Source organism: Archocentrus centrarchus, chromosome 23, assembly GCF_007364275.1.
Source record: "Archocentrus centrarchus isolate MPI-CPG fArcCen1 chromosome 23, fArcCen1, whole genome shotgun sequence".
Classification (NCBI taxonomy): Eukaryota; Metazoa; Chordata; class Actinopteri; order Cichliformes; family Cichlidae; genus Archocentrus; species Archocentrus centrarchus.
The window spans coordinates 22937964-22962500 of record NC_044368.1 but is presented as its reverse complement, the minus strand read 5'-3'; the positions used below and the strand labels follow the sequence as shown (position 1 = coordinate 22962500).

Genomic DNA, 24537 nt, shown 5'->3' with positions numbered 1-24537 from the left:
CAAGAGTGAGTCCAGTACAAATAAAGTCACATAACTGAAAAACTCACCTGCTTGCTCATGATGGCACAGAACCTCTTAATACAAACTGGGCTATAAAAACTTACTTAAACGTCTATAAAAAAAAAAAAACTGTCTATAAACGTCTGCTCTGTGTATTATCACAGACATTTTGAGGTGTTTCCTGTCCACTTACGGTGTTTCCGGGTGGCTAAAGTGCACGGGGACACTACTTTCTCTGCTGACGGCCTTTAAATGGGTTAACGAGCCAAGCGACACGTGACCGTCCAGTTATATAATATATAGGTCAACACGTTTTTCTCTCGCACGTGCAGTCTCCCCCCTTACGTAAAGTCTCGTGCGAAGGTCTCGAATTACACTATGTAGGTGAGAGCCGAAGATCGTCGATATCAGAGATAATGAAGCACTTTGAGTTTTTTCAAATCTTAAATTAGGGGAAATTATGACATTAGAATTAGAGTTTTATATTTAACACAGTTTTGTTTTCTCTTAAAAAACAAACAAAACAGATTTATTTAAGGTACTATGAAACAGGGATATGAGGAAGGTGGCTCAACAAAATCCCCAAATTACACAAATTTTCCCCAGTGTTAGCCAACCCGGTCAGGATTTAAAATGGTAACACATTCCAACAATAAAATCACAGATGGGTGAAGTGGGTAACAGTGACACCCCCCACCCCATGGAAAGGGCACTACCCAACAGCAGTACCCCCCAACCCCAGTAATAAAGTCACTGCAAAACTACCCAGGAAAGGTTTGAGAAATACAACAAATGCAGAGCAAGTGGGGTCTAAATCCCTAGACCCATAGGATGCACTGGGATAACCCTGGTCCACAGAGGCTCCCACTCCAATATCCTGGTGCCAGAAACCAGAGGTCATCTCCAGAGGTCCTGTGTCCATGCCCCAAATGGCCAGAGCAGTATGTTGTGGCTGATACAGCTACATATAGCCTATGTCTGAATATTAAATTTAATAATAAGAGTAAGAGTAAAACAACACAGATAATTTTTGTGTCTTAAAAATATCTGATACAAACTCGAACAAGGCCCTCCTGCGTATCTGCATTATTTCACACCTTGGTTTAATCCCGTGTAGTTCTTTGCGTGCCCTGGATACCCCCTGAATGTGACTGCGCTGGTACCAGGAAAAAAAGTACAGAGTGAGACATCTTTCCTATGGCAGCTCTGTTTGGAGGAAAGCGAGAGAGGAGCGAAGTCAGATCGGTGACGCGCGCTCGGTACTTTTCAGGTCATCAAAACGTGCGATGCACCGGGGTTGCCAATCTCTCACCGGTCCTATCAAGCCAAGGCCGGCTGCATGAATGAAAGGTCGTTTATTAGCGCCGTCACAGCGTCATCCCACGTTTCCCGTCAGACCAGCCACTTCCTGCCAGACAGTTTGCACCTTTAAGGTGTGCGATGGGAAATTCAAGTCAGTACCACTGCCGTGCACGAAAACACCCGTTTTCACACCGTGCAAAGTCCGGTATGAGATGATAAAACGTATGATTTGAAAACTTATGAGATGATTAAATTTTCAATGGAAGGTGACGTTTTTTAAAAGCATTTTCAAAGCAGCAGTACATTCAGATGATATTCTAGCAATGTCATCTGAAAACGCTTATTTTTAAGTATTATTTTTTTCTTCCCGGTTAACGGGATGCTGATTCATGACTCAGACGCACTGAAATGAATGGACCGAGCTGCTTAACACCGTCGCGTGAACGCGGGTATGAATGAACCGAGCAGGCGATAAAGGAGGAGACAAGCGTGAACTTTCCGCTCGTTTCCTAAAGGACCTGGGTGTTCCGCTCTCACCCATCCCTCACGTTTCTTACCCCCCCGCCTGCCTTGTTTAAAAAAAATAAAAACAGGGGGAGGAGGAGTCGGGTGAGAGGGAAAAAATGAAGTCAATTATACAACACCCCGGCTCTCCCTCCTCTCCCCTCTGCTACTACTACAGCTGGTGGCTCCACATGCGCCGCGGCGCTCCGAAGCCTTCACCGGGGCACACCGGCTGCAGTCCGTAGGCATGTCGGCTGGGGGCTCTGACGGGACGGCGGACAGGCCAGCAGGTCCACCAGGTAGGGGCTTGACGATGCTGTGGTTATTGTGGGTTGTTTAGCTTTGATTTATTTTATATATATATATATATATATATATATATATATATATATATATATATATATATATATATATATATATATATATATATATATATATACACACACACACTACTTGTTTCCTTGGAAAAACATTACATTAGCAATATTTATCTACTTTGGCCAATTCTGAACTTCTTTTATCCCCTTAACGCAGCTTTTCTTTAACAGCAAGTCAGGTTATAGTGAGTGAGGTTTATTTACGTATTTCTTTTTAATTAAACTTTATTGACGACACAACAGCGACCGGTTCGACGCTACTTAACCGGGTAGGAGCAGTCACGGGAGCCTGGCTGGACAATATGCGGGCACCTGCCTGCTCACCGACGGAACCGGCTGGCAATGCGCGCCACCGCCTGTCCATTCATTCCGTAGGTTACTATGTGGCGCTCCGTCTTCGGGTGGGGGTGTCGGCAAACTTCACACTGAAGATTAAACACGTCACTGTAGCCATGACGACGACTTGATTCCCCCAACCCCCCCTCAAATGATTTTACATTTTTGCTATAACCTCCGGTTCCTCTTCGACGGCCGCCGTCTTCTCCCAGCCCGCTGCTAATATTAATATTTGTATAACCTTCACCAATCCGGCCTCGAGGGGCTTAGTTTGTCACGTGGTTCCTCGAGGTTTGTCCCCGCATTCTTTCTCGTTCAGCTGCTTTCAGAAACTGGGTCAGTAGATCAGTGGACCAGCGCTGCCTTCGCTGTGCTGCAGAGGGAAGCAGCCGCTTCCTGCGCCGAGGAGCGCACAGGAATGCAGGCTGTCAAAGCCTTCAGCTCAGACTTACGGCACGCTGTTAAAAACAAAGAGGCTAAAATATCAGAGCTTTTTTTTTAATTATTATTATTATAACTAGGACCGCGGTGGCACAAGGGGTGAAAATCTGTTATAACCTGCAGATGCAACGCAAGGCAATAAATCACTAGGGCGTAATGATGTCACAAAAATATGTTTCGGTTGCAGCAACACTCCCGGAAGATTAGCTCATCAATAGACACTGAAAAAAAAAAAAAAACTCGCACAGCTTATATAAAATATACAAAATACTTCAAATCTGAAAAGTATTGCCCTAAAGCAGCAATAACAGCGACTGGAAATGCCACATTAAAAGTGCAGCTCCTGAAACTGCACAGAAAGGAGCCTTTTGTGCTCACTTTAAATGTCTGCAGTGTGTATCAATCCCCACCCAGCCTGCCGCTTGCACAGGAACAGTAGGTAACACAGGTGTTACTAAAGACATTAGTGATATTGTGTTTGGGTTCACAGTTGAGTGGATTAGTAACACCTGTGTTCACTTATTTTCTCTCAGAATAGCCACTGTGACTAAGGTGCATTATATCTCTGTGAAAGCCAGTCAGCAGGCCGTTAAGGTGGATTTTTTTTTTGAATCCCTTAAGTGTAGTGTCTCAGTAAAAATAATCATTAACACCGAGGATTTACAGTTGGGTATTTTCCAAAGCAAGCTCCTTATAAATCTTCCCTTTGTCTCCCCCGCATCCTCATGCTCTGCATTTAATGCTAGCAAAGTTATTAGCTGTCTGCTAACAGGCTATTACAGTAAACCTTCATGAAAATGTAAACCCTTCTCAAGCTGTACACAACCCAGGTTTCCTCTGTAAATCCATATATTTTAAGTACTTTAAGGCACAGCTGTTAGTATCATAATCTTTAATCATAAGTGGTGATTTGATCTATAAAAACCTCAATAAAAGAATCATAGACTCAGGTATTATTTTGTATTCCATACAGTCCCCTGTATATGGACCTCAGTACAGATTCAAACTAATGAAAACGTGTGTGCTCTGTAACAGAATAGCCATCATGCCATATGTAAAAGAATAGTCTCTTATTGCAAAACATCCTCAGCAATTGCATGTACTGGTTTTAGCGGTTGCAGGAAATTGTAGGTCAGTCGACCAGAAATAACCCAGAACATACTGCATTGTAACTCTAGGGTTTAGGGCCTGACTCCTCTGCATCCATCCAAAACTACAACCCTAACAGTTATGGTAGCAGAAGTTAGCAGAGACACGGAGCTGTGTCATTTACCATGCCTGTAACAGCTCTGCCATCAGTTCTGTTTCAGTAAATGTTTCACTCTTTGTCATGTAAACCAAACAGGTGAAAAAAAAGTTGTTTTTTTTTAAATCTCAGCTAAATGCTGAAGTTAAACGTCAGCATTTAGCTGAGATAAGAGGTGATGCTGTCTTTCCCCTGTGTCATCATTTTCCACATCTTTTGTGTCTTTCTGTTCCTTTTGAGTATCACTGCGGGTATTTTTGGTGTATTTTGCTACCTCTTTGCAGTAGTTCTGTGTCTTTTCGTGTTTTTCACTACTTCTTTGTAGTTAACTTTTCTTTTAGCATTTAAAAAAATTAAGAATGAAGTCTGGTTATGGAGGCATTTTAAACGAGGATATTGACATTTTACTTGTAGTGCAAAAACAATCAAAAATCAAAAATATAGTTTGTTAATTTAGTTTTTTAAATTTATTTTTAAAAAAGCAGCCACATGGAAACTGTCAGAGGAGACAGTCAGCTTCTGTCTCTCACTCTAGTTTATGTTGTTCTCTTTGCTCTGCCTTATTATATCTTTCATGTTACTGTACGTTACCTGAATGGTGTCATCACAGCCTAAAAGCATTCCAGTAGCTACTTATGAGCCACAGTTATCCAAACAATTAGGGCTACATTCAACCTTTGTTTAATTGTCTTGTGTTTTAGGGCTATATCATTAAAATGGCTATGTGCTGGTTTATGCATTATTAAATTAGGGTTATTGTGCTCACTGGTGTATTATTGTGACCTTTATATGATATCTACAAACTAAATCAGGCCATGTCTAATATTTTTCCCTGTCATGAACCACGAGCAGAAAGGACCCAAATGCAGACTCATGCAGACGGGAGTGAGCAAAAAGCAAGCTTTTATTGTGGCTGGTGTAGACAAAGAGTATAAAAATAACAACATACACACACACACACACACACACACACACACACACACACACACACACATCAGGCACAAACAAAGCTGGAACACAGTACGGCTCAACAAGGAACTAAGGCAAACTGAGGCTTTAAATAGAGACAGGAGGTGGGTAGGTAGAACAGACACGCCAGGGGAAAAAAGACACAGCTGAGACTAACAAAGGAATGATCAACAGCTAGCAAAATAAAACAGGAAGTAAGACACAAGCAGGGACACGGGAACACTGAAAGACAAAAGACAAACAGAGAAAGCTGATGGAGGGACAGAAAGGGAACAGGGGGAACTGACTGAAAACAAACTCCAAAGACTTGACGTGTAAAGGAGCAAAGCAAAGAATAAAGAACTCATAAAAGAACCCAAACATAAATCATACTCCAAAAACAAAAGAAACCTCAAATAGCATCCCCACCTTCAAATACCTTGAAATTATTCAAGTGGTACACTTAAAGGTGGAGAAGTGCATGTAGGTCATGTCACGCTGACTGTTTCATACTGAGTTACACTCCTGCGCATTTCCACCACAGGTGGTGGCCTGTGTTCCTGCATTTCAGTAATACGGTATGTCATCTGCTACCCTGCAGGCCTGCAGGCCTGGCCTCTTGTCAGTACTCTTGTCACGACCGGTGCTCTTGGCTCGGGCGTGACTCAGAGTGTTGACCGTCCAGACGTGCACTTTTGCACCGCTAAAAGCCAGGGGCGTTGCTTTAGCTATCGCTCGGCAGGGCTGGTGCAGGTGGCAGGGGAACAAATTTCCTGAATAACAGAGAAACAGGAAAAAAAAAGGGTGTGATGCTGGAGACGGTGTGTTATGCAGCAGCCAGCAGTGGAAAGCTGTGGTGGTGTGGAAGGGAGAGCCGGCGAGTGTCACTCCCACATTCCACTTTTGCGTCAGTGATGACCCACTAACTCCTCTGGAGGGATTAAAGAAAATGATGTCAGTATCATTAAAGTTCACTGCAGTGCTGATTGGATAGTAAGAGTCCCTGCTGATAATAAAAGCTTGCTGTGCTTGTTGGTGGGACGTGTGCAGCACATGAGAAAAGGGTCACCGTGACTTCTTACTTTCCTCAGTGATGAATATCTCGCATTTCTGTTACTAATCTAAAAACAAACTTTTATTTACAGTGAATGCCACTAAAGCATGCTTAAAGCATAAAGTGGGTTTTGGTAACATTTTATATTAGAAAAGTAGCTGAGAAAAACATGGGTTAACTATTGTACTACTTGCTTTTCTTCACTTAAATACGGATCAGTCACTTTGAAAAACTTTTTTTTTAATTTTTTCACTTTTATCAAGACTTTTTCTTCCCAAAAAAGTGTCACACTTTATAGTATGGGAGCCCTGAGTAGGAAGTAGGTCAGTGTTGCAGCATTATATAAGCATTAGGGATGACAATGGGCCAAACCCCATTTACTCTCACGTGCCTCTGAAACTCACAAACTGCGAGAATGCAGAGCCCGGGGTTTGGCGCCATGTAATGGCAACTTTTAGCCAGTGCACCGAAAGTTTGCCTAGAAACAGATTACTGCAGAATGGGACCGAGCCAAGGCCTTTCAAATGTGTGTGTGTGTGTGTGTGTGTGTGTGTGTGTGTGTGTGTGTGTGTGTGTGTGTGTGTGTGTGTGTTGTGTGTGTGTGTGTGTGTGTGATTTGGCAAGAAACTAAACAGACAATCAAAGGCAAAAGGGGGAAAAAAAACTGGTCAGTCCTGCTATAAACATGTTTTTGGGTCAGCCTTTAAAGTGGTATATTCACAGTGAGCATTCCTCCTTAGCTGTATTTAAAAATAGTCGCCACCTATTAGTGCGGAAAATAAAAATTCTGAGTCATTCTGGTGGTGCTCATAGAGACAAGCACGTTTCAAAGTATGACTTATGCTCAAAAATACACACACAGGAGGTACGTATGAAGTTCTTTATGATGTATGAGTGAATAAACAATTCCAGTTGTAAACTGGACCAGTGCAGTGTGTTCATTCATTCATTCATTCACATGTAAACAGAGAATCAGGCAGGCGTTATTAGAAAGATGGAGGTTGTTGTGCTTTGTGTTCATTTGTAGCTTCTCACTTTGCTGTGACGGCTGTTTTCGTGTATCAGATCCCGCTGCAGAGGATGAAGGGCCAAGCCAAGCAGGCTCTTCGCTGCCAGCTGTCGAGCTGGCGAGGAAACGAAAGGGAGATGTGGAGGAGAGGTCAGACGCGCATGTACAGTAAGAGCGGTGTTATGTTGTCTATGAAGAGAAACAAACTGTGACATTTTACTCTTGTTTTTCTCTGAAGTTCAAACGATACGGTACAAATGTGCACAAATTCAGTAACGCACCGCGTGTCCAATCGATCTTACAGGCAAAGCCTCAACATCCAAATGGACGATGACCTCAGCAGGTACACTGAGTCGTTGGCTGTTTACTGGCGTGTGAGAGAATGCTGATATAGAATTTGATTTTTGATGCTTTCATTTGCAGATCTGAAGGGGAGGATCAGCAAGTCAAAATGAAATGCTTCAGGTGATTCTATTTTTATACCAAGCGACTGTGTCATCTGTGGTTTAAAAAAAAAACCTCCTGTAGCTTCGCTCAGTCTCATTTAGGCTCAGATGTCAGGTATTTAAAACCACAATGATTCAGACAGTCTTAAAATAGCTCCACTATGAACTCCAGGTAATAAATACCCTCACAAAACAAACAGAAACAAACAAGAACCTGTCAGGTAGAAATGTTACCATGTACACCCTTTCAAGTACTAAGACACAGACTGATAGCTGAATGTGCCCACAGGGAGCCTCATCGTCAAATTGAGAAGCGGCGGAGGGACAAAATGAACAATCTGATTGATGAGCTTGCCGCCATGATCCCCGCCTGTCAGCCCATGGCTCGAAAGCTCGACAAACTCACTGTTCTGCGGAAGGCGGTGCAGCACTTGAAAGCCCTCAAAGGTACCTGTTAACCCACCTGCTGATTTAAAAAGTCAGTAATGTTGATTTTTGTTCACTCTAAAAGCTCCCGTGCTTTCAGCTGGGATGGGCAGCGCCTTTTCAGAAACCACCTGCAAGCCTTCCATCCTGCCTCACGATGACCTCAGGCACCTTCTGCTGAGGGTAGGTCCTCATGCATAACCCCCTCTACTTTGATTCGACTTTTATGCATCTGTTGACGTATCTTTTTATGTATTTACCAGGCTGCTGATGGTTTCCTTTTAGTTGTAAGTTGTGACCGGGCGAAAATCCTGTTCATCTCCGAGTCCGTCTCCAAGATCCTCAACTTTAGCCGGGTGTGTTGCACTCCTGTCACACAAATTGCGGTCTTTTTTTTTTTGCAGCTACTTCAGGTTACAAAGCTGAATATTAAGAAAATTAGTCCATAAATGTACAGATCCCCCAAATGAAACAAAGTAGCTCACAAAATTAGTAAAATAATGAATATGGTTACCCATCTAATCAGAGGTCCCATACTATGTCTTTTTTTTTAAAGTGAATCTAAGATAATTCAGCATTTTGTCCATTTTCATGCCTCTGCATGTGTTTCAGATTTTGCTCTTGGCACACAGTCCACAATCCTCTGTGGCTGAACTAAATCTTTGCAACTCAGCGGTCACATAAATTCTTGTTGTGCAGGCTGCAGTTTTTAATGAGAAAACAACACATGAAGCATTTTATTGAAGCTCTGACGAAGCATCAGCACTGCAAGTAAAACCTAATAATCGTGTTGTTTTCTGCACAGCCAGCAGCTTTTATACATGTTTGGCTGCTATTGTAAACAAAAGGTGTGAATAGCAAGTGGATGGGGATTCTGTGCTCACAGCCAGAGCTGTGTGCCTAAAATGACCATATTAGGGTTATTGGCTTATTGACACTATACAGAGCCAAATGTAGAAAAAAAACCCTGCATTTTTTTCTCTCTTATTTCCCCCCTAAACCAGTCGCAGCAGATGCTGCCCCTCCCTGAGCCTGGATCTGCTGGAGGTTTCTTCCTGTTAAAAAGGAGTTTTTCCTTCCCACTGTTGCCAAGTGTTTGCTCATAGGGGGGGTGGGGGTGGGGGTTGTCTCATTGTTGGGTTTTCTCTCTATTATTTACAACATAAAGCCCCTTGAGGTGACTGTTGTTGTAGTTTGACACTATATAAATTAAAAAGTTGAGTAAATAAATGCATATCATTGTATTCACAGTTGGAGCTGACTGGGCAGAGCTTGTTTGATTTCATCCACCCCAAAGACATCAACAAGGTGAAGGAACAGCTGTCTTCTTCAGAGATGCACCCTCGCCAGCGGCTTCTTGATGCAGCAAGTAAGGCCACTGGAACTACAGAATAGTGCAAAAGTCTTGAGCCACCCTTCATTTATTTATGTTTCACTTCCGAGGAGCCAGACTTTCTTGGAATCTTTTTAAAGTGGTCTTGAGCAATAGTTCCTTTCCTTTTTGATAAAAGCTTATAGTTGGAACTGACAGGTAATAGGCCTGTTTGTGAAGGAAGACACCTGGAAGACTTTAATTTAAAAAAGTAAGACATTTAATAAATTAAAGAATCAGAAAAATCACACATGCATGTGGGGGACTCAGAGGAAGACTGTGCTCTCTCTCTCTCTGAGCCCGTGTAGCTCTCTAACCATATCATTTTATACTGCCACTTATCTATATGTAAACAATCTGGATGCTTTCAGTTGACCTTGTCTTCGGTCTTGTTCAAGCTGGATTTTCATGACCCAGATTTCTCTCATTAGTGGTGGAGTCAGCACATCTTCTTCTTGAGGTTTTAATTTTGTCATAAAGAACAATCTTGTCCAGATTAATAACAGAACATGGTGACGTTGGTGATGTTTTAATTGTACGTACTGTAACTGAACCTCCAAGATAAGATGCACAGAGACAGAGAAGTTGGTCAGCACTTTCTATCACTTTCAGACTGCTGTGGGAGTTTTGTGATACACTGCAGCACGTCATTACATTTTTGTCTTCTCTCTCCCTTAGCATCTGTTTTGTCCTGTCTCCCTATGCTCTCTTTGTCTTCTTTTTTCCTTTTTTCTTTTCTCTTTCTCCTCAACCTCAGCTGATCATGGCAGATGGCTGCCCCTCCCTGAACCAAGATTTCTTCCTGTTTAAAGGCAAATTTTCCTTCCCACTGTCGCCACATGCTTGCTCATAGGGGGTCGCTTGATTGATTTTCTCTAGAATACTGTAGGATCTTTAACTTGTATAAAGTGCCCCGTGGCAACTATTGTGATGGATGGATGGATGGATGCATGGATGGATGGAAAGGAAAAGCAGAACCATCAGATTTTGATGTACCATTTGGAAAGCATCTGATTGGTTCACTTTTTAGCATTTGCTGGATTTTTTCAGCATGACAACAATCTCAAACACACTGCATACCTGGATAGACACACAATGAAACACTATCAGTCATGGATTAGCCTCCCTGGGGCCCGGACCTCCACATTATTGAAGCAGTGTGGGATCATCTTCAGAGAGAACAGAACAAAAGGCAGCCAACATCCAAAGAAGAGCTTTGGATGTCCTTCAAGAAGCCTGGAGAACTATTCCTGAAAATTACTTAAGGAAAAATTACAAGAACGAGGCCTGCGAGAGTGCAGGCTGTGTTTTAGTAGAAATGTGGTCATATGAAATATTAACTTTCAAACTTTATTTTTGCCTTATTTACTGTATTTCCATGTATGTTTGCACACTTCAGTAAGTCGCTGCTCCTATTTCCCATTTTCCTAGCAAAACATAAAGAAATGAGGGGTGGCTTAAGATTTTCCCACAGTACTGTTTGTGATATTAAATTCAGAGAAACAGAACAAGTACTGCGTGTCACAGTCATGAATGCCGTCCTTCTCTGTGCAGCTGGGGTTCAGGTCCAGGTGGATGCCCCTGTCAGAGCGACCCACTTAACCACCGGAGCTCGGCGATCTTTCTTCTGCCGCATGAAGCACAGTCGACTGGCAGGGAAACACGAGGACAAACACACACTTCCCTCTACTTCTAAAAAGAAAGGTGGGTTCAGTCCAGAGCTGCTGCCACATGTAGCTGTGGAGTATCAGTTTATTAAAGTGGATGTGCTGTTCATGTGCGCTCTAAATATGCTGGTGACTGTTAAACATAAAGTTTACTTTTGTTGCTGATTGAATTTTAATTCAGTGAACACACACACACACACACACACACACACAGTGCTACTTTGGAGTATTTTGATTCTCTTGTGAGAGCACTTAAGGTGATTCGTCTTAGAGAAACAGCCTGAGTGAGTTATTTGTTGAAACTATTCAGCTTTGTAAATACAGTCGTAGACAAAACAGATGAGGAAGAGGATAGATGATGCGTACCAAAAGATTAATAAGATCTTTAAAAGCGTTTCTAGGCAATGAGGTCAGAATTTAGGCAGCTGGTGGAAAACAAGCAAGTGGAGTTGGGAATAAAGAAATGATCCGATTAAAATTTGATAGAGAGGTTGATGAGAGTTTGCTTAGGCATTAAGAGTAAACCTTTGGTTCTATGTAGCTGCTTTTTAAGGTACTAGTCAAATAGGTACTCATATGTTTTCCCCATCAACAGTTACTTAAATAAAGAAACAAATATGGTGATTTAAACAAATAAATTATACGATATGGGTCAGTTTTACTGAGTGAGTCTTTGCTGGAAATAATTCACTGTTTGACTTTTTTCTGACCATCACTTTAAAACATGTTGTTCTGCACAGGAAGTAGGTCAGTGTTACGCCATTGTGTAACCACAAAATAAGAAGATGGTCCAAACTCTGCTTACTGTAGAGCAAACTGTAGCTTTGGTGCCACTCAGTGGAAAAACTCTGCAACTGCATGACAGCACTGTAGGCTTCAGCATAATTCTGTGTATTTTAATATTATTTGGTATGATTATTTGTTTGAAAAAGAAAGTGCACCCTGCGTAAATTCTAAGGTTTTACATATAAGAACATAATCATCATCCTGTTGCATGACACAATTTGGGCCAAGCTTTAGCTGTCAGAGAGATGGCCTCACTTAAGCCTCTAGAATACTTTGGTATACAGAGGAGTTCATGGTCGACTCAATGACTGCAAGATTCCCAGGTCCTGTGGCTGTACAAGTGGTACACAATATACTACTGTACTACATCACCCCTCCACCATCGTGCTTGACAGTTGGTGTGAGGTACTGATATGCTGTGTTTGGTTTTGTCCCCATGCGGTGCTTTGCTTTACAGCCAAACATCTTCACTTTGGCCTCGTCTGCCTAAAGGACTGTTCCAGAGGCAAACCTAAGCTGTGCTGGCATGTTCTTTTTAGAGAGAAGAGGCTTTCTCATGGCAACCCTTCAAAACAAGTCATAACTGTTCATACTTGTTCAGTCTTTTTCTAATTGTACTATCATGAACTTAATGCTGTCATAACTGAGGCCTTTAGCTTCTGAGATGTACAGTGCTATGAAAAAGTAATTACCCCCAAAATCTAATATCTGATTGTGCCACCCTTAACAGCAAGAACTGCACTCAAGTGTTTCTGATAACTGACAATAAGTCTTTTACATCACTGTGGAGGAATTCTGGTCCCCTCATCTTTGCAGAGTTGTTTTAATTCAGTCACATTGGAGGATTTTAGCATAAACAGCCCGTTTAAGGTCCTGCTAAAGCATCTCAGTCAGATTTAAGTCCAGACTTTGACTCGGCCACTCCAAAACCTTCATTCAGTCATTTCTGAGACATTTCTGAGGTGGTGCGTTTTGGGTCATTGTCCTGATGCATAACCCAAGTGCTCTTGAGCGTCAGAACATGAACTGATGGCCGGACATTCTTCTTCAGGATTTTCTGGTAGAGCAGAAGTTATGGTTCCATCAAATACAGCAGGTCGTTCTGAAGCAGACCATCACACTACCATCACCATGTTTGACTGTTGCTCTGATGTTTTAATGAAATGCTGTGTTAGTCTATGCAGATGTGACAGGATTCAAACCTTCCAAAATGTTCCCCTTTTGTCTCGTCAGTCCACAGAATATTTTCCCAAAAGTCTTGGAGACCATAAAGATGTTTTTGGCAAATGTGCCAATGCCCTCGAGCTCTCCCGTGGATACCATTTCTTGCCCAGTCGCTTTCTTATTGTTGAATCATAAACTCTGACCTTAACTGAGGCAAGTGAAGCCTGCAGTTCATTAGATGTTATTCTGGGTTATTTTGTGACCTTCTGGATGAGTTGTTAATGTGCTCTTGGAGTAATTTTGCCTGGGAAGCTTCATCACTGTTCCAGGTGGATGTGTGGATAACGGCTCTCACTGTGGTTCACTGGAGTCCAGTGTCACGGTACGACTGTGTGGCAGGCAGGAAGGAGGACCCCAGTACAGGATACACTTTATTTGCGAGTTGCAAAACAGAAGACTGGACAGGATGGGACCAGTGGTGAACTGAAGCAAAACCATAAATCCAGGCAGGGAAGTGCACACACACAGCAGGAAGACAATGATGAGGACACAACAACAGGCAGAGAAAACACAGGACTTAAATACATAGGAGGGAACACAGGTGAACCAAATTGCACTGACGAGAGAAGGGGACACAAAACTGAACATGACAGACAGGGACCAGATGACTATCAAAACAAAGCACGGGGTCCTGTGGACACTCAAAGCCTTAGAAACGGCTCTGTAACCCTTTCCACTCTGATAGATGTCACTGACTTTGTTTCTCAGCTGTTTCTTTAGATCGTGGCACGATGTGTTGCTTTTTAAGAGCTTTCATCCTGCTTCACTTTGTCACACAGGTTCTATTTAGGTGATTTATTGATTCAGCAGGTCTGGCAGTAATCAGGCCTGGGTGTGGTTAATGAAACTGAACTCAGCTTTCCAGTTTTTACTCGGGTTCTCGTTGACTAATATTAAAAACCTTTTGATCTGAAACATTTAAGTGTGACAAATATACACAAAACTAAGAAATTAGGAAGGGAAAAATACTTTGTCACAGCATCGTAGCTCTTTTTGCAGTGTCTCTGAGTACTGCATGGTCTGAGCTTGTTGGATGTCCATCTGTGGAAGCACGACGAGTGCGCTTAGTTTCTCACACTGTATTCTGCACTTTGGTTTAGTTATTGTTAAATAAATTAATAATGACATGTGTAATATGTGTTGTTTTTCATCTGAGATTGCATTCACCTCATTTTTATTAATACCCTGATCTGTAAAACCTCTGAAATGAAAGAGGGCGTACTTTCTTTTTCACACGACTGTATGACTGTATGTATGCGGCTCAACACACTGCTTGTTTTCTGCCCCCAGACGCTTACAGATACTGCACGCTGCACTGCACCGGATACATGAGGAGTTGGCCGAGCAGCCAGCTGGACTCATCGGAGGCCGACGGCGACAAGGAAACCTCGACCCTGACCTGCCTGGTGACCATGTGCCGCCTCTACCCTCACGTGTCCCAGCAGCCTCCCAAAGACATCAACATCAAGCCCCCCGAGTTCGTCACTCGCTGTGCGATTGACGGCAAGTTCACTTTTGTAGATCCACAGTGAGTTCCCCCCTTTCTAACTACGTCCATGTGCACCATTTTTCTTTCCGGCGTGAGTCATGGATCTGTTGTGCGTACGCAGCTCTGCTGAGAAAAGAATGGCAGAGGCGTTGCGTGGTGAGGAGGCCTCTGAGCGCAGCAGCGTGAGATTTGTCAGTTTCAACTGTCAGTGGAGATAATCATTTCTGTGTCTGCCGTTGTTTCTCAGAAAGACCTGAGCATCTCGATGGCATCACATGAAAATCTCTTCTCATTTTTTGGGAAGTAATTTCACACCACAAGTATAGTGAATCACTTTATTAAATTACCCATATGTGTGACTGATGACTGTTACATGAGAGGCTTTTTTTAATGCTGTGCTAACACTTTACAATACGGGAGACAAAAAACTTTCTTAGTTGCCAAAGAACGAATCAGGAATGCTCTACTGAATATTAATAAATATTTATGTGTACTATTTAAGTGACTTGACCAGTAATTAAATTAGTTCATAACTGCCTGGAAGCAAAGATCAACTCTGAGCCAAATACTCAAGTGCACTAAATTATAACTACATATTCATTACAGGATTATCCAAAATTACAGTCATCAGCTTTTTTTTTTTTACTTTGCAGAAAATAAATAAACCACAGATATGACACAAACCTGTGTGTAAAACTCTCTGCCATTAATTAAAATGGTCTAATTTAATTTATTTGAAATACATTTCATGCTGCCAAAATGTTCAGCTACTGAACCAAAACAGTTTGTGTTAGATTTGTGTGATTTGTTTATTTGCTACAAAATAAAAAAAAGCTGAAGGCACGTCCTGGAGCTGTGGCTCAGTGAACAAGCCAGAGGCTGAAGTTGCTCTTTTTTTGTGCCGTCTCAAGTAGCGAAACATCAGAGACATGCTTACTTAGTAGTTCCTCACAGGAAATTGCCTAAAGCAGTATCAAACCTGGGGCTCCTGCTGTAGCCTTTTGGCATACAGGTCACCTGCTCGCTCCACTGTGCTTTGAGTTGCCAGCAGCCCATCCAAACTGGTTCTTTAGAATCAGTATCTGCTGTAAAATCGTGGCGCGGGAGTTAATAGGGAAATATTAAGTAGAGCCAACAGACCAGCAAACCAATGTAGGATTTTTAAGACCAGTACCAATATCTGGTGATTGAAGAATCTGATACAGTATCGGCTGATCGTTGTGGGAGTCAAACACCTGTTGCCTACAGGGAGGTTGCAGAGTGCCCTCTGGTGGACAAAACTATTTAAGGCCAGCACTCACAACATGGTTGAAGGATGCTTTGTCTGTCTCTCCTTTACTTTTTTAAAATTTTATTTTAATTTATCAGTTACCGCAAATATCTGATAAATAAGTAGATGAATGTGGGCTCCAGTCCTGGTGAGCAGCTCTTCACTCTCAGGTTGTTCCTGATTCGTTCCTCATTTGTTTGCAGGTAACTAAGCAAGTTTTTGTGTCCCTTTTTGTAAAGTGTTATATATTCTGTATTCACTTTTATTCCGTTTTCCTCTACTGTTTTTAATTGGCACAATCTTGAGAGGCAGTGAAAGAGGCGAAGAAAGCCAGAATAACTAAACTCCATCTTTTTCCTCTCTTTCTTTTCTCAGAGCCACGAGCGTCATTGGTTATTTGCCGCAGGAAGTTCTCGGCACATCCTGTTATGAGTACTTTCACCAGGACGACCTGCAGCACCTCGCAGGGAAACACAGACAAGGTAATGGAGCATAACTGAATGCAGATCCACACTAAAATAACTGTAGCTCAGTTTGTCTTCAGTTCACAAGAAATGGCCATTTTTAAAGTGTTTGTATCAGCTTTTTTCCCCCCACATCTCTCTGCTTTGCTTTGTGATGACTCCTCTGTCGAATCTTTTGGCAGTTCTTCGAAGCAAAGAGAAGATTGAGACGCAGCGCTACAAGTTTAAAACAAAATATGGCTCCTATGTTTCACTCCAAAGTCAGTGGTTTAGTTTCACAAATCCATGGACCAAAGAAGTTGAGTTTATCGTGTCTTTAAATAGGCTAATTTCGTAAGTATTGATGCATTTGTGAAGCTGTGATTTCTACTTTTACTCTTTATCTTTGTTTCATATACACCATGCTGCCATAATACAGCTTGTAAATACAATGCTGTTCTGGATGAAGCAGTAAAAATGCTCCTTTGCACCAACAGGGGGCCTGGTCACACTAAAGATGAGGAGGAGGCAGGCAGCTCAAAGGCACTCCAGGGTAAGAAATGCGTACTGTGTTGTGTATTCATGTTCATATTTTTCTTTTGTTTGAGCTTTTTTTGCCCTTCTGTGTTAACAGACGACATGAAGCAAATACCGGTCATTCCCGGCTTCTCCAGCAGCGCGGGCACAATGATCTACGCAGGCAGCATAGGGACCCAAATCGCAAATGAGCTCATCGACACCTACAGGTACATTCTGTTAAATTCATTCATAAAACACACAATTAAAAAAAAACAAACATTTATTTAAAAAAAATTTTTTTTTAAAGAAATGGAATATATTCTGATAGAAGCTGCAGCAAATATGAATAGGATATAAGAGTTTTGGTATATAGACATCTACAGTGGGGAAATAATTATTTGATCTCCTGCTGAATTTATAAGTTTGCTCACTTACAGAGAAATGAACAGTCTCTAATTTTTATGGTAGTTTAATGTAATGGAGAGAGACAGAATATCATCTAGAAAAAACACATTACATAAAAGTTAGAAATTGATTTGCACATCATTTGTATTTGATCCCCAGCAACACAGCCAGAATTCTGACGCCCACAGATTGTAAATGATTGATTGATTACAATCAGTCAATCAATCTATTACAGATACTCCTAATCTCAACTCGTTATGTGTATAAAGCACACTTGTCCACAGAATCAATTTCTTTCATTCCAACCTCTTCACCACCACGGGCAAGACCAAAGAGCTGTCAAAGGACGTCGGGGACAAGATTGTAGACCTGCACAAGGCTGGAATGGGTTATAAAGACCATCAGCATTGGCGTGGTAAGAAGGTGGGAACTGTTGGTGTGATTATTTGGAAATAGAAGAAATATTAATGACCATCAATGGTCCTCGGTCTGGAGCTCCATGCAAGGTCTTGCTTCATGAGGTGAGGATGATCATGACAAGGGTGGTGGATCAGCCCCAAACTGACCACAGTCACCGAGAAGACCACTGGTAACACACTACGCCGTAATGGACTGAGATCTTGCAACCCCCGCAAGGTCCCCCTGCTCGAGAAGGCACATGTACAGGTCCATCTGAAGCCTGCTAGTGAACATCTAAATGATTCAGAGAAGGCTTGGGAGAAAGTGCTGTGAGCAGATGGAAGCAAAATCGAGGTCTTTGGCATCAACTCAACCCGCCGTGTTTGGAGGAAGAGAAATGCTGAGTATGACCCAAAGAACACCATCCTTACAGTAAAGCACGGAGGTGGAAACATTATGCTTTGGGGCTGTTTTTCTGCTAAAGATACAGGATGACTTCACTGCACTGAGAGGCCAATAGACGGGGCCATGTACTGTAAATTCTTGGACAAGAACCTCCTTCCCTCAGCCAGACCACTGAAGATGGGTCATGGATGGGGTCCTCCAGCATGAAAGTGACCCAAAACACACCACCAAGCCAACAGAGGAGTGGCTGAAGAAGAAGCACATTAAGGTCATGGCTTGGCCTAGCCAGTAAAAGCTTTGAGTTGCCAAGCGGCAGCGAAGAAACCTAAAGGATTTAGAGTGGGCCAAGCTTGAAAAAAAGGCAACTGGACTTCTTTCAGGTTCTTTGAATACATTTCATCTCTTATCCAAGAGGATTCTTCAGTTCTAAAACCAAAAGATCTTGGATGACTGAGAATTTAAGCAGACACAGAAACTGTTCACTTTTTTGTAAGTGAGCAAGCTTACAAATTCAGCAGGAGATCAAATAATTATTTCCCCCACTGTAATAATGAGCCTGAAAGACAGTCTCTGATAAATGTAATGTTTTTCAACAGGGTGAACTCATCTCCATCAAGTGGAGCTTCCAGTCCATTTGGCCCAGCCCAGGAGAAAAGTCCAGTGGTTTCCTCACAAACCAGCAGGAGTGTGAGTGACCTAAATGAGAGTGCAGTCAAATGACACTCTTTTTATTAGCATTTAACATTAAACCCCAGCTGTAATCAGTTTGCTTATTATGCTTGAGTTACTTTACTCAAATATTTTATCCTTTGCACTTTTTTGACTTCCCGTTATTGTTGTTGAGCTGTTATTGTTTGGAGGTTTGGGCTTGCATTGCCTCGCAGTGACTGAATTCACAATGATACTTTATAATTTTGTGACATGTTGGTATTTGTTATTTGTCCCTTGCCAATACTTTACTTACTGTAAAGATCTGAGCTGTACTTCCACCACAGCATGCTCACAAGTTGTATCAGTGTCCCTGTAAACAAGAAACTCTTCAAATGTGGGAGGAAATGTGTCTGAGAAAGACGGAAGCAGCTTGTTTTCCTGAGTTTAATTACACACTTCAGTGAAGAAAGGTGAAACACGGGGTCCTGCACAGTGTTTTAATGTATAATGACTTGTTGTAGGCATCCAGCAGAGAGGAGGCAGCAGGCAGTTCATCACAGTCCCAGTCCCAGTCTGATTCAAGGACAGCAGCAAACATGAGCAGTGCGACTTCTGAAAGCGCAGGTACTGCCGGCCAGATCATCCCAAATATGCTGTGTTAACAGTTTTTGTATTTTCTTTACATCTCTGCAAAGAAGGGGAGGAATAACTGAGCAGCATTCACAAAGGCTTCAAAAATGGCATTTTATCTTAGAATTTTATGATTTCATAGTTGCAGACCCTTTAAAATTAGGCGTAAGAAGAAAGCTGAGAGCACGACTGCTGGAAAACTTCTTCAATTATCAAATAATCAGGCCCGCTTGACCAGCTCTCGTAGTAAGACTCTCAGCTCAGGCATCAGCGAATGCACACTGGGCCACCCCAGCAAGTCGCTCTTTATACAAAAACAATGCAAAAATAAATCTGCCAAGCCTGAGAGCCAGGTAAAGACAGAAAACAGGCTCTGTGACTTCGTGCGGGACTGGAATGTGATGTTTATATCTCTGAAATTCCCATCTCTGGAAAGGCCATGGAGACGGGAACACCTCCTGAAGTGTCATACAAAGTTTCCTCTTTACAGACACATCTCTGTTCATATAAGAACTTATACAACAATTCATAAAAGCATGATAGTTATAATTAGCACAGCAGCTATTTTTCTAACAACGACAGTCCAACGTTTATGCAAATGCTACACATGCATAATAAAGGAATGAATAGATGCTGCTGTGCTACACGTTAAAAATGTTTAGTCAGTGAATTGTAATTGATAAATGCCATAGAACTAGAATATACTGCAGGTTTTAATACTGTGATACAGATAGATTTATGACTAAGAATAAAAATAGGTGTGCATATTATTTTAAAACAAGATGAAAACAATACTTTGTGTATGCCGTAGTCAAACAGAAATATGTTTATTCATCAAAAAAAATTACTGTACTGTAAGTTACTGTAAAAATAAAAGAAAATTTGAGGGTACTTATCAGTTTTTTTTTCTCGGATCTCATTCTGCTTTGCTGTTTCCCCCAGGTGAGCCGTCCCAGCTGGACTTGGACAGCATGGTGGTGCCAGGCCTGAGCGGCTTCAGCAGCGATGAAGCTGCCATGGCGGTCATCATGAGCTTACTGGAGACGGACGTAAACATGGGTCAATCGGGGGACTTGGAGGATTTACACTGGCCTTTCTAGAGCGCACTCAGACTCTCAGCCTCTCTCTCACACACTGTTGTGCCGTTTCTTGCCGTTTGCTGAGAAGTTGGCCGTTCGGTTAATTCTGATCTGCCTGATGCCTCAACCGGCCTTGCACAATTGAAGCTACAGGACTTGTACCAAAAACCGCAACATGTCAGGCTTGAGGACTGCTGAATAAAAGTGTACAGGAAGTATTGTGACTGTGATTAGCTCGTGGGTCCCTTGGTTTTTGCTCGAAGGAAGGTCTGGTCCAAGTTGCCTTGGAGCCTGCAGTGATACAGTGTCTTCCTTTAGTAACACTTGTGCATCCTGAAGGGGGTTTGGGCCGAGACTTCCCACAGTAGAGAGATCTATTTGCTCTGCTGCCCTCAGGTCTGGAGGAGAATAAAGCTCCTGTAATGTGCAGCGCTGCTACAGAAACTCCTCAAACCTTTGATATTTGTGGAACTTTTGGTACACTTTTAGGACTGACTTGTTTTTCATAACATAGTCTGATTTGTTTCTTTTTTTGTTTCTTTTTTTAATGTTTTTTTTTTTTTAAAAATCCCCACCAGACACATTTTAAGTAAAAGTAAAGAAAGAAAAAACAAAAACAAACCTCATGAGTAAATTACTGAAGAAGGCTAAAAAGAATGTCTACCCTTTATCTCCTCGATTGAGAATTGCAGCTAAATATGTAAAAATGGGGGCTCGTCAGGCCTTGAACAACCACCACTGATTCAGCTACATTTCATTTTGGACATGGCTGGCACAACCACACAGTGTGGGGTGAGTTAAAAAAAAATGAATGAATGCTGTTACCTAAAATTCTGCATTGATTCACAAATGCCAAGATTTTTTTGTAATACCCTAAAGGCAGGAAAAAGGTAGAATTCCACTCTGAGTTCTGAATCTTTGGGTAGTTATCTTGTAGTTTCTCTACATAAAGACCAGTGTTTAGGCACATTTTAGATTTATTGACTTAGTCATTATTATTATTTAATTATTTTGTGACTTCTTCATACCCCACCGCACTTTACAAACCTGCCCACTGGGCCGTCGTGGCAGTAATGGGGTGAAGACAATATCACAGACTAGAAAGACTGGTTTATTTCAGAAATCACTGCTGGGGACATGAAGATTGTGGGTTTTATCGGATTAACAGAATTGTGAGATTGCCAAAGACACTCAACCCTTCAAATCACACGTACTGTATTATTTAACAGAAATCATGCTCAATTCTGATCATTTATGTACACAAATTATCCAGAAGTGTGTCTGATTTTGTCAACACAGCAACTATCATGTAGAGCATCTACTGAGCACGTTTATCACCACACGAGCAAAGCTGCTAGGCTTATGCTTAGAGAGAATTGCTCATCAAAGAATTATTACACTTAAATAATGTGATTAAAACTTTTCACATTATTATCTAGCACAACCACCACACAGATTCCAATTTTGAGCTAGCTAGAGGGCTATTAGCAATGAACACTAATGCTATGAAAACCTACGAATGGAACGTGTTTGATGGTGAACACTTTACTTCAGGACTGTTTTTATTGAAAGAAATACTTGAATATTGAATCCTGTTTACAGTTCTGATTGCTGGATAAATGATAGGAATGTTAGACTTTATATTTGACTTGCTACACATGTGCAACCAAATATCTGACCAAGTGGTTTCTCATTTCATAGAGAGAAGCTAAACCAAAATAGCTTCACATTTAACAGTTTAACCACCCAAGTTCCTCTGTACTTGATGTTACAAATCACGGCCATATATTTACAATTGAGAGAAATATGATTACGGCCTCCTTGTAAAAAATACAATAAGTAAAGGAGAACATAAAGAAAACAAAATAAAGTGGTGTTTATGTTGAGTATGTAACAGAAAGCTGGTAAAGTGTATGCTTCTATTATGAATATGCACTAAAGGATGAAGTATGCCTGTAGTGTTAGTTATCGGAGACTTTCTGTATTCCAAGCAGTACGCTAACATCCTCGGAGGAGAATGTGTGAAAAAATGTTTTCAGTTTAAACAAGAAAGTCAAGTCAAAGGACTTTGAGGACAGATTTCCTTCCTCTCGCCTCGGAATATCTGAAATTAGCTGTGATATTTGTGTCCCCATGGAGCCACTCATGAAGCATCTCAACATTGTGGGTAGCTCAAAAAGGCCACCATTAGCTGTCAGAGGTCAGAATGAGCTGCAGCCACTATCATGTACTACATTACCACGCTTATGATTAGCTTGTTAGTATAAAAAATCTGGGGTTGACGGGCTGGATGAAAAGGTTTTTTTTCTAAAAAAAATAAATATATAAAAAAATCACAAATTGGGACCCTGACGAAGGTGGGTTTTAGTTTAATTTGCAGTGACTGCCGTCAGTATAGCACATGTAGAGTCTGGTTATATCACTGGTTCCTTGAAATCTTGAAAGTATAATGTGATTCTGTTGCCTTGAATACATGTTGCATCTGATGGGGTTCGGCCGGAAATCAAGAGTTAGGCGGTCTTTTTCCTTTACAAGGAAAACTCACAACATACTCTTGCCATCTGTGCCATGTGAAATGGACTCTAAAGCATGATGATCATGCCCCGTTATCAAAAGACAAAGTGTCTGATATTTGTATGTGATAACTGTTGTCATTGTATCTGCTGTAACAGAACAGAGGGTGAAGCCTTTGTCAGTAAAATAGTATTTTTAAGAAATTGTCCAAAATTCTCCTTTCATTTAAAATTATGGTCTCAATTTGATACCAGTGCCACGTGGTTTTGCACGTCACTGTTTACTGATGTCTGACAATGAAAATGTTAATTTTTTTTCTTATTTCAGTTTTGTGGAAGAGGAAACATTTTCTTGTCTTGCAGAGGTAGAACAGGTAGATCAGGACACCAAATCTGAGAAACAACAAAGATAATTATTTCAGATTACACAGGCCCTTTAGCCACTGGGTTAGTCCGTTAGACATGAAACAGCATTTATCTTTAATATGAGAACACATTTACAGAGGTTTATAAAATCTGCTTCACTGTCCAAACATTTCTCACCACAGTCTGCTCTTTGGCTGTGGGGAATCAGTGTTTGAGTACAGTCACCTGTTTTATTTGAGTGGGTTTATATGCAGAGGTGCAATACATGGCAAACTTACTACATGACATTCCCCACTTCATTACATTTTCAGGTGCCAAGGCATTAAACCTTTTTAGACCTAATCAATATCACCTGTTGGGAGACTTTGAGAAGCTGTGCAGGATCAAAATGGCATAAATGGGAATGTGACTGTACTTTCTGACTGTGCCAAAACATGCTTTGTATTATTGTAGATTTGGAACATTGTTGCACTTAAGAAACCAGATGCCTGTTTTAAGGTTTTAAATACAAGAGTTTCCATAGCAACTTTGTGTTAAATGTCACAGTGCTCTATGCTGTGGCTAATTCCCTTGCCCAAAGTCTACATAAATGCAGACTTATTGAAAGAGTGCATTTAAAGCTCATAATATCTGGGAGAGTGTTCTCATGCACTTGGATGGTTGACAGTAGGACAGCCCTAAGCCCTCGGGGTCTTGTGAGAGCTTAGGGCTTAGTTCATGGAATGAAATCTGTAAGTCCATGAGTGTTGAGTGTAGGACTGAGTCACAGACCCTTCTTGTTTTTTCCTCATAAACTGTCAGCCATGTTGTGGCATGTGCCAGCTCTACGAGGGCTCTGTTTGCTGACAAATTTCTCAGCTAAACTCTGACCCAGCGCTTACCTGAAAGGATCAGGTGAGCCCCCACACTGCTGCAGAAACAGCCCTACATAACTTCCACCTCCTCACTCTCACAGATCTAATTATCACTGGATAATGTACTTATACATTATATCAACATGGGACAGCCAACCAGGCTTAAGATATTTGTGATACCTTTTCATTCTTTTATTAGATACATGTATGTAGTGTTGGAAGTGATTGGCAAGATGGGTGAGCAGACAACAGCAGGCTTAGCAGTAGCCTCATGCATCATCTGAGTTAGCTTGGAATAAACTAGCCATAGTTGGTAGATGTACTATCAGTCTCTCAGCTAACATCTAAAATGGAGGTAATGAGATATTTGTATGGC

At 41.5% G+C, this 24537-nt stretch overlaps 1 protein-coding gene across 1 annotated transcript; it reads left to right on the top strand.

Moving 5' to 3' along the window:
• The first annotated feature begins 1886 nt into the window (after nt 1–1886).
• LOC115773486 (aryl hydrocarbon receptor nuclear translocator-like protein 2) lies at nt 1887–23681 on the top strand. The gene is made up of 17 exons (XM_030720239.1): nt 1887–2105; nt 7274–7385; nt 7522–7560; nt 7641–7682; nt 7953–8110; nt 8190–8272; nt 8353–8445; nt 9341–9458; nt 11016–11165; nt 14429–14666; nt 16273–16379; nt 16544–16694; nt 16838–16893; nt 16975–17086; nt 18665–18755; nt 19241–19343; nt 20292–23681. Exons 1-17 carry the CDS (start codon nt 2054–2056, stop codon nt 20447–20449), a joined length of 1863 nt encoding a protein of 620 aa, XP_030576099.1. The 5' UTR covers nt 1887–2053; the 3' UTR covers nt 20450–23681.
• The last annotated feature ends 856 nt before the right edge of the window (nt 23682–24537 follow it).

What these genes read in the sequence shown, in the direction of transcription:
- LOC115773486 (XM_030720239.1), top strand. Translation starts at nt 2,054, where the DNA reads ATGTCGGCTGGGGGCTCTGACGGGACGGCGGACAGGCCAGCAGGTCCA. An exon ending in CAGGCCAGCAGGTCCACCAG is followed by an intron (nt 2,106 to 7,273) that starts GTAGGGGCTTGA and finishes TTCGTGTATCAG; the next exon opens with ATCCCGCTGCAGAGGATGAA. An exon ending in AGATCCTCAACTTTAGCCGG is followed by an intron (nt 8,446 to 9,340) that starts GTGTGTTGCACT and finishes TTGTATTCACAG; the next exon opens with TTGGAGCTGACTGGGCAGAG.